The sequence below is a fragment of the Aplysia californica genome, unplaced genomic scaffold (assembly GCF_000002075.1).
Source record: "Aplysia californica isolate F4 #8 unplaced genomic scaffold, AplCal3.0 scaffold00295, whole genome shotgun sequence".
Lineage (NCBI taxonomy): Eukaryota > Metazoa > Mollusca > Gastropoda > Aplysiida > Aplysiidae > Aplysia > Aplysia californica.
The window spans coordinates 774,722-785,003 of NW_004797565.1; the positions used below are offsets into that span (position 1 = coordinate 774,722).

The following is a 10,282-nucleotide window of genomic DNA, read 5'->3' on the forward strand; positions in this document are numbered from 1 at the left end:
CCCCCCAAAAAAAAACAACCCCCCACCAAATTCCTATTGTGGACCACGATCGAGGGTACTAAAAATCAGGGGATATAATCGATGTTACTTTAAATTCTTCAATAGGTATTCTGTTGTTGTCCCCCTTTACTTCCATTTCTATCCATCGTGTTCTCAGGTAACTTTTGGAACGCCAGAATTTTAATTTTAGTTTTAGTTAAGTGTCGTCAGGCCCAATACTGCGTGCCAAGGCAGAACGACGAATCAGCACTTTTTATGATTTTGAGTTACGTCACGCTGCCATTGGAAATATGGGCATGGCCCTTCAGTCACGTCTGTTTGCCATAGTGAAATATCCTATTTGTAGTACAGATACTTCCTGCCTTTGACACAAGATGCAGAATGGGTATAGGCGTCCACTGAAGCGAAGATACAAAAAATAATAATTTTTGCTGATACGTCAGTCTGCCTTGGCACGGCAGAATAGGGCTGTGATGAAATCATCATCCAAGCACATCATATCATCATCATCATCCAAGCAACTCATATCATCATCATCCAAGCACATCATATCATCATCATCCAAGCACATCATATCATCATCATCCGGTGCCTTGCCGACTGGCGTGGGCGATCATAGACCTCCACTTCACTTTGTCTTGCGTTGCAGCGATGGTGTCTGTTGTTCTTGCTGATCCTAACCTTGTTGTCTACTTGTCCAGTATCTTTTCCCTTTGTCTCTCTTTCTATCAAACTAGCCTGTTGTTACAATATCTCCAATGATCCAAGCACATACATACATATACAGATATGTAGATAAAATATATTGAGATCTTCAGTAAAATACTTCCTCATGAGCAAATCCAACTCACGTCTTTTGCATGGACCACTCAACCACAGACTCATCTGTTTTCTGGTTCATTGCCAGCAAATGTACAATACAATGTGCTAGTCTATCCCAAAGTGTGAGTGGCAATAATGTAGAATGTGCAGCAATCACACGCATTGAGCTAACATTTAACAAAACAGGCATTTCACTCTCAAAGGGAGCTGACACTTTTTTTTGGTTAGCGTTTTACGCACTCGCAACTGCATTAGGTCATATAAGCGTGCAGGACACATTAAACCTTTTCAGTTGGTAGGAAAATTTGAATTTTGCTTGGATGGCGCCCAAAACCTACTCTTATTCTCATCGATTTTGGACCAAGGGATCTTTAAGGGAGCAACTTGCACATGGGACCTCTCGACATTTTAGCCCTTGTCCGAGAAGGCTAAGTGTAGATCTTTCCTACCATAAGATCAGGGGTGTGGCGGAAAGACAGCAATAAGAACGAGCCAAGGAGTAGCAGTAGAAAGGCTGCAGAAGGAGTCTGGAGCCCAGAGGAGGGGGCAAAGGAGATGAGGGAGTGCGGGCAGAAAGTGGAGACGAAAGCAGACAACAGAACATTGTTAGACAGCAGGAAAGGATGTGAAAGGAGAAAATTTTAGAGAAGAAAATATTCCATCACTATCCGGATTCGAACCCATGACCTATTGATTGAATAAGAGGCAAACACCTTAACCTCTTGACCACAAAGAGCCCCCTGACAGACTTTATAAGGTATGATTTGGTACTTTGAGAATATGGTAACATAATGAACAATTCAATAAGGAACAAAACTTTTCTTTTTAATTGGAACATACTTTATTTACATCACTTGTATACAAACTGGGTAATTTAGTCATTTCCACACAGTATCAGGGCCATTCACTCATTTTCATTTCCACACAGTAGCAGTGTCAGAACTACCAAAGGCGCCTTTCCTGACGAGACAGCTGCAGTACATGATTCAGACCTGCCAGCACACTCATCAAAACCCACTCACACACACAACACACACAACTATCACATACAACATACACACAACACACACAACTATCACAACTTCTTTGGAACATGAGCAATTATAGGCTTCGGTCTCGTTTTGAACAGAACTTTTTTGCGTATGATGGCTTTGACATGATAACTCGGCTGGCTGGGGTTGTCTTCAGAACCTGACGTAGGTGCAAGTGCCTGGTCTGCGTGGTCTGCTTCCATTGGTGTCACTTCGCTGCCGTCAGCTGTCTCGGAGTTTGAGGCTTTCGTTATGACGGCAAAGGGTTTTTCGAGACTCATGACCTTCCCGTGGAGTATGTGGTGGCCAATGATGAGGACAGGCGCATCCTGAGGAAACAACAAATGGTCGCTTTTAAAAAATGAAGCACTAAGGGGCTATCCCGAAAAATGCTGTTTTGAGAAAATCGAAGGTACAGATTTTGCCACATGTTCAGTTTCGTTAAAAGACAAGGAGAGTTTTCTCTATAACCAGACAATAAAAACACACCAATGATACCAAACTGTTCCTATAAGTAGGGCAATGCCCACTTTTGGAGTTGGTCAAGATTTCTGGAAACCCCCCCAAATCTGGGTCAGCTTGCTTGTCTTTAAAAGCGACCAAACAGTACCCATTACTAACTCTGTGGAGATAGATCTAGATACAGTCAAAACTGTTTAAGAAGATGGCCCTCCATTGTTGAGGAAAAAAGTGGCGTCTTGGACAGGTAGTGGTAGCTGTTTTACACATTGTCATCATAACATAAGAAATACACAAAGGAGGAAACGGAAAAAGGAGGCAGCCATTTGTACAGGTGCTTGTCCTATATAGATGGTCGTTAGACGTTAACTTTAAAAAAAACTTTAGTAGGAGTTTTACAGCACTTGCAACACAATAAGGTCATATAAGTGCCGAAGATTAGAGGTGCTACAAGAGAGTAACAAACACAAAAAAGAAGGAGAGATAAGGACGATAGACGTTTGATAAGAAAGAAGGAGCAAACCACACCACAGCACCCGCCAACCACCCACCGCTAGACGTTAGACCAGGTTCGACAGTCTTACCAGTTATACATATATTAGTAATGGGAAAAAAACCATGGGATATAAATATATCAGAAAAGCTTTTTCTGGCCACTTGCTCAAGACAGAGTTGCCAGATATCATAGGGAACTCACCGTCAAACTTTTTACAGACGTCCGACATGCATTCCTGTTGTGTCTATATGGACCTTATTTCCCTATTTGCAATGCTTTTTTTTTTCTTCCCAAACGTACAAACATGTATGTCTTAAAATCCCTATCGATACAATTTAGATTAAAATATAATTTATGAGGCAAGCCTTGACCTGCCTCTCAGTTTTTGTAAGTTTTTGTTTTAGTAAGAGTTTTACGGCACTTGTAACACAATAAGGTCATATAAGTGATGAAGATCAGATGTGTTACAAGAGAGTAACAAACACAAAAAAGGAGGTGTGAAAAAGACTATATATAGATATGTTTGATAGGAAAGAAGAAACAAATCACACCAGAGTACCCGCCAACCACCCACGACCTGCCTCTCAGGGCCAACAACTTCTAAGAGGGACACAACATATGAGCAGAAAGACAGAGACATTCAGGACAAACAAATCCTCCCCAAGCAGGAAGCAAATAGGTTTTCTGTGTGCCCCATACAACAGGCATCAGTTGTCTGGATAAAACGTATTTCGAATTTTAAAAAGGCCAATAAACTGCAACTTTTAGCTACGATGGCTATAGCTTGCTCCACCATTTCAAAACCATGAAATGAATTGCAATAGATTACATCCCCTCAATGAGTGAAATATGCTTTTTTTTAAAAGACAAAAACTAATACTACTGAATTTCTTTTAACCCAAAACTTGCATCTGATTCTTCTTATCATTAACCCTATCTGTACATCATGTTTTACTATCGTATCCGTATGACGTGGGGAACTCTGTGCCACCGCTTTCAAAGTGGAAATTTACCCATTAATCCGACCCGTACACTTTGCATAGCAGTCTGTCAAAATGATTTTTTGAGAAATACTGAAAGTATCAAAGAGATCTTCGTACTAGAAGTATTCTAAAAGGTGAAGAATACAACCCCGGGGGTACAAAATGACCCCAGGGCGTACGGATAGGGTTAATACATCTCTATGAAGGGAAGGATCCTGTGTAAGTGAAATGTAATGTAATGTAAGGAGCAAACCCTCAAGACCAGGAGACAGGACCAAAACATACACCTTGAGAAAAGTCAGGTCCTAGTTGGAATGTGTGTAAAGTATCAAAATTACACGGAAATTATGCCACTGATTGCCATACTACACAAACCATTTGAGCCGTTTTATCTTGAAGGCATTGCAGTCCTGATCAAACTCATTAAGGCTGACCCAGAACATCTCAGAGGGAGCCCAACTGGCTTACAACTTGTGCAGTAGACACAAATCACAGAGCTGAAATCCAAATTCAACTACCAGTATAGCTCTATCAACTCGTAGTCATAGCCTATAAACAAGGCTGAGAAAGGTAGACAAAAGATAATTATTATCATAATGAAAGCAACGAATATGCAACAATCATACAATGTTTTAAAAAAATTAGTAAGACTGACAAAAAGAGAAAGTGACCAAGGACCTTGTGAGCAAAGTGTAGATCACCGATAAACTTTCCACTCAACGGAACAGGATGTCTCGTCTCAAGATCCCCCTGGAGCTCCACGATCGCCCATTCTTTACACTCCGTCTCATCGCCAGGGCTGAAGGGAAAAGAAATTCAAAGTTTAAGTTATACTTAGTTTGGTTTAATACCCACACAGTCAACATCATGTAGTGACATCTTCATTAAAGGAAGACTCACATGATCTACACAGCCAGAGTAAACTGTTTTTTAAGTAAGAGTTTTACAGCACTTGCAACACAATAAGGTCATATAAGTGCCGAACATTAGAGGTGTTACAGGAGAGTAACAAACACAAAAAAGAAGGAGGAGAGATCAGGACGATAGATGTTTGATAGGAAAGAAGAAGCAAACCACACAAGAGCACCCGCCAACCACCCACTGACTTCACCCAGTCTACCATATCACAACCAATCAATTTATATATATATCCCTAAACGTGGCTTTGCGTGGCTGCAGCCTCATCCGTTCTGTTTCTACCCATTGAACACCAACATTATTTAGCATCTGCTTAAACATAGAGTTTAAAAAAAAGAGTCCAAGGCTGTGCATGTGAAAAGAGAAAGGACTACCACTACCACTACCACGGCAGTTTGTGCTGTGGGTTTTTTAAATTTCATGGTCGAAGACATTCTTGTGGACCTGCAATTCAAACTGAGTATTCATGATCTCTAATTTCACATTTCCATTGTTTCAAATTAAATTGGGAGTGCTTATTTAGGCCACATATGGCCTAAATAAGGTAAGGGAGGGGGTTTACCTTATTTAGGCCACACATGCTCAAACTACCCTTTATAGGTAACTGAGTTCGTTCCACTTTCATAATGGTGCACCTTTCTCATTTAGTACAGTTTTGTCTCAGTGTACAACTTATAAATCATAATCATAATGAATATTGTAAGAACAAAGCACAATACGCAAAATTTTGCTAAATCCCAATGGTATTCATGAATGAGGGCCAGATTTTTCCTTTATGGAGGGGCAAAAGCTAGGCTACCATTTTGGCATGGCACACTTTGGTCAAGTGAAAAGGTCAAATCCTCTGAATGGACTTCCGGGTCAAATTTGGGGTGTAAAAAGTGTGTACACGATGTGACTTAGTCAAAGTTACGCTATCTTTGCCTGAGTGGCACTCTCTCGTACTGTCTCGTAGTAGTACATGTAGTAGTAGTAGCAAAGATCATGTAGAGAATCTTTGGTAGTGAATGTGCACGCGGCAGGGCGAATGGGCCTTGAGAAGCCCCGTAGACTTTTGTGATCGTCCACGAAGCCTCGTGTTTTGATGGGTCTAAACAACTCAGTGTTAATCGGACTGCCACATCCGACAGGCCTACATCTTTATAAAAGGAAAAGAAAGATCATCAAAATGGTTGAATTCGCGTGAACATCAATTCGGTAGAACTGGAACTATTAAAATTTGCTTCTGAAAACAAGGCAATTTTTATAACTCGATGAAATAAAAACTACTGGCTGTGTTATTCTGTATAAATTATGAAACTTCAGGACGTATTAATATTTTCCAACATCTTTTGACGCCTGAGCTGTAGAGGTTGAAGTTTTCACAACACTTATAGATCTAGTAATAGGGCTTTCCGTAAAAAATGCATGGCATAGATTTACAAAAGCCGAACCACCGAATCGACCGGTCAGCGACCCGGGCACCCCGCTCTCCCCTGCACACTGTGATAACGTGTTGCTTCGGTATCGCATTATTCAACTGTTAATACGTGCGGCTATGGCAACTGGGATGTACTGACTGACAAAACAATTCAGTTTTGTTTTTATTTCACCATTTATTTGACTTTAATAGTGCAGATGTTAGCTAGATCTAGATTCCCTGTCTAGAATCAGTAGTAGCAAGCCTATGCTAGAAGCAGCCGGAGAGCCTAACTACAACTGCTAGATCTAGATCTAACTCATTGCTATGCCTTTGGGCTTTGGAATTGAAATAAAACGAATTTTTCAACAAACATATCACAAACAGTAACAAAGTAAATCAATCTTTACATGTTTGATTCTGGTGATTCTGGAAGATTTGATCAAACTGTGCCAAATTCTAGTTTTTGCCATTCGATGAAAGAAAACCTGACTGCCCACAAAATACTCAAATGTATCAAGTGCAGTAAAACCCTGATGACACAAACTTCATAGGAGAACAACACAGAATTTGTTCATGTTAAGTTGGGCGAATGAAAAGAACAAAAAAAAGGGGGAAACGACCTCTTTCTGTTAGTGTAACCTACTTTTGGTCATTAATAACACTTGCAGGGCTGCGTTACTTCCAACCTCAGATGGAAGCTTTGATTTCACAGAATAAGGTTCAAGTCTTGGTAATATACATCAACACGATTTGATGGTTTTCTTCAATACTTCTCAGTTCAAAGAGAGAAATAAAATGGGTTTTTTAATCTTTTAAAAGATTAATAAATCATGGCTGAACATTGTAATATAAATATGTTATCTGAAAATCTATTTTTTAAAAATGATGTTCCCATTCAATTACGGGGACGGTTTGCATCTTCCCAGTGTCTCATCTCAAGTTTTTATACCATTCACTTTAGATGACTTCTTCATAATCTAGACATATTTAGATTTCTAGTCTATTATTACTAGATCTAGATCTTAATAAAAGAAGCCCGAAATTAACAAAAGAACAGCTTAACTAAAGCTATTACTCACAGTTTCACTAGAATTTGGACCATTTTAGTTTTAGTTTACGGCCACTACTTGACTGACTTGACTTGTCCCAGGTTGAGTATTGCAGAGAAGACAAAGTAATGAAATGATCCGTCGGACTGCCAAGTCCCAAGCTGTGCCTTGCTGGAGCTGTTGGTCAAAGAGTAGTACTGTGCTAGTTGGTCTTCTGAAAAATCCTTTAAATTGTAAGTCATCTATTGGATTCTCTAAATCGGATACAGTGGAACTCGGATTCAACGAGGTCGTTGGGCCTGACCTAAAATCTCGTTGAATCCGAGTGTTCGTTATAGCAAACACGAGGTTTTGTGTAGATAATTACAGGCACTGAGCAAGTAATGTACAAGAGAAGTCACAAGTAGTGCCTGAAAGGCCTGCTTTTTTTGGGCTATATTAAAAAATAGACCGATTTGTTCAAATACACACGCCAGTGTCATCTCAATTATTTACCAAAAAGTTGTGCTGCTGTGTAGAGCCTAGCCTACGGCAACTGTTGATTCCATAGAGACCAGAGCACAATTCAATACGTAGATCTAAGTCAAGACTAGCTTATTATTGCAATAGTGATCAGTTGCCGAGGTGAAAAAAAAGACTGACGCGTTTGTATGCGACGTTCAACGCCCGGATCGCTAGTGCCCCCCCAACACGCATGCACAGCAACACGTGTGCAGGCCGCCCATCCGACCCCGACACACGCCAGAGTAGACACGTGCGCGTGCAACAACACATGTGTTGGTATGAAAAAAGGCCGCTGATTGGTCGCATGCAATCGGTTAAGTAAATAATGGTTCACGATGCAGGAGCAATGGATGGTTTCCGGGAATAGATAAAGTTCGTTCTGGGAGAAAAATTAGCGAAGCCACGTCTGCGGGGGCTGTTCACCCTGGAAGTGCCCTCGTTGAATCCGAGCTCGCTGATTTAAGTGTTCGTTGAATCCGGGTTACTTTTATTGATTTTAAATAAGAAAAAAATGGGGAATCTGTCTCATCTCGTTGAATCCGAGCTCGTTAAATCCGAGTTTCACTGTACCAGTGAACTCCTCACACAGTGAAGTCGTCACATACCTCCAGTGATCTCGTCACATAGGTTTCGGCAAATTCGACCACGGAGCAAATTCAATGCTGCATCAACCTAGATCTAGATTTGGCTTTTGCGTATAATTTTACCCATGTGTCGTTGCACATTTGATTCTATATCTAAAAATAAAATCTGCGCTTCCTAGGCTTCCAATTGTTTCTTTTTTTAGTCAAAAAGCTCCAGAAAACTCAGTCTCTGCGTACTTGACTTATATAATTGGAAGGGGAAAAAAGCTCAGAAAAGGAGGAAGACAGACAACGGTAAATTCGTAGAAAAGGCCCCAAACCCATTTTTACGCCAGCTCTTTTTACTTGACTTCCTTTTTTGTTTTCTATTGTGTACATAGATTATAGATCTAGAATGTATTATAAATTTGTAAGGCGTTAAGTCGGGACCACTTCTCCCGAAGAGAGCCGTTCACTGTTATTTGGATACTTTTTTCTGGTGAACTCACCACACGTTTTTCAGCTGTGACCACTTTACCGTGTGACGAGTTCACTGATTCCCCTCTAAATCTACTAGTAAGTGAACCAACTCTTGTACAGTTTGCTCAGTGGACCATGTCACGGACGTAAGTGCCGCCCCTCTGCAGAACTCCTGCCCCAGAGTGTCTTGCGTTTACGGTGTCTCATTAGGGCTGGACTGAACTTTGGTGGACACTCCGGGTTTACATATGTGCACTGGCCATAACAACAGTGGGGGGATTCAGGGGGGCTTGCCTCCTTTTAGTGGAGGGTTTCAGCCCCCCCCCGGCAAGAATTAAGAACAATCGTCTATTTTCGAAAAAACGCACACACCTGTGGTGACTAGGTGTGTTCACTTTGCTCTGTGCTTATTTTGTTTTTTCTCAGTTATTCTGTTGTGATTGGACTCTAATTTATTACCAAAATCAAGATGAATCATTGGTGCTTAGTCTTAGTATTACCATTCATTCTTCAACCATAGAAAGTATAGTATGATAAATTTTTGTATAACAGCATGGGCCGGGAAAACAAGACAACATTGATAAAGAAAAATTCAATCAATTAATACGGAAAGCAATCATGTAAAATTTCAAAATCTACATTCCCCTCCTACTTGGATGAATTGTACAATATAAGGAAGGATGTACGTATCTTATCTTCTCATCTAAATCAAAATGTGGGAAGATTGAAGAATACCGGACCACTCATAACAGTAGACCTATTGCCAATTGCGTGAGAATGTGTGGTGGGTGGGATGGGTGGTAGGGGTGGACAGATCTACCGGTCCGAGATTCTCCATTGGCCATTGTGAGAGTATCAAAAACAGGAGAAAATCATGAATTCCTAAGGTTGAGACACAGGCAAAGTCCCTCCGCTGGTCCGGTATTCTTCAATCTTACCCAAAATGTAAAAATGGAAAACAATTGAATAACGTAACATAAGAGCGGATCATTGCTATTCTCGAGTCGAGCTACTCAAGGCTACTGTAACGTTATAGTGAGTTGAGTGAGACATACATACACTTGACTTGCACTGCTGACAGTCGGCCTACCGACGACACTTGCAAATGCTAGAAGTTGTACTTTCGCTTGCCAATACAGAAAAAAACACTCTATATAGGCTCATCACAAAAGACGCATACTGTGATTAGCCTAATAGTGCCCACCGAAAACACGTTGATGATTGTATTGACTTTATTGCTGGACTGCTGGGCCAACAACAACAATCAACAAACTCTCGGCACACAGCTGGCTCGCTCGCGCCTCCCGCCAAAATTTTCGCTATTTTCGATCTCATATTTTTGTGAAATCATTAATAAAAACTGTTTAGAACTGCGAGATCATACCAAGAAGAATCAAATACTGAAATAGATTAGGCTATAACCACACACATAATTTTTAAGTCCTTCTGTGCAAATAAGCTGACATAGTTTCAAAGATACATTTCATCAGGCATAAACAAAAATACCTTGATTAAGGTCAATTATAATGCATATCTGCGAAAAGTATTTTGACGAGTAGGCAAGGTCTTTACTAG

General features: G+C 40.5%; 1 protein-coding gene across 3 annotated transcripts; it reads right to left on the reverse strand.

Annotated features, from left to right (window-relative positions):
• Window positions 1-1,639: 1,639 nt before the first annotated feature.
• Window positions 1,640-10,013, reverse strand: LOC101851275 (chromosome transmission fidelity protein 8 homolog). Of its 3 annotated transcripts, none has more exons than XM_005101719.3 (4): window positions 9,912-10,013; window positions 7,191-7,374; window positions 4,470-4,590; window positions 1,640-2,182 (listed from the first exon to the last, which is right to left on the reverse strand). In XM_005101719.3, exons 2-4 carry the CDS (start codon window positions 7,211-7,213, stop codon window positions 1,898-1,900), a joined length of 429 nt encoding a protein of 142 aa, XP_005101776.1. In that variant the 5' UTR covers window positions 7,214-7,374; window positions 9,912-10,013; the 3' UTR covers window positions 1,640-1,897. The 3 variants fall into 3 exon arrangements, with proteins under 3 accessions (XP_005101776.1, XP_005101777.1, XP_012939928.1); XM_005101720.3 differs by having other exon boundaries at window positions 7,191-7,337; window positions 9,912-10,011; XM_013084474.2 differs by having other exon boundaries at window positions 7,191-7,384; window positions 9,912-9,986.
• Window positions 10,014-10,282: the final 269 nt, after the last annotated feature.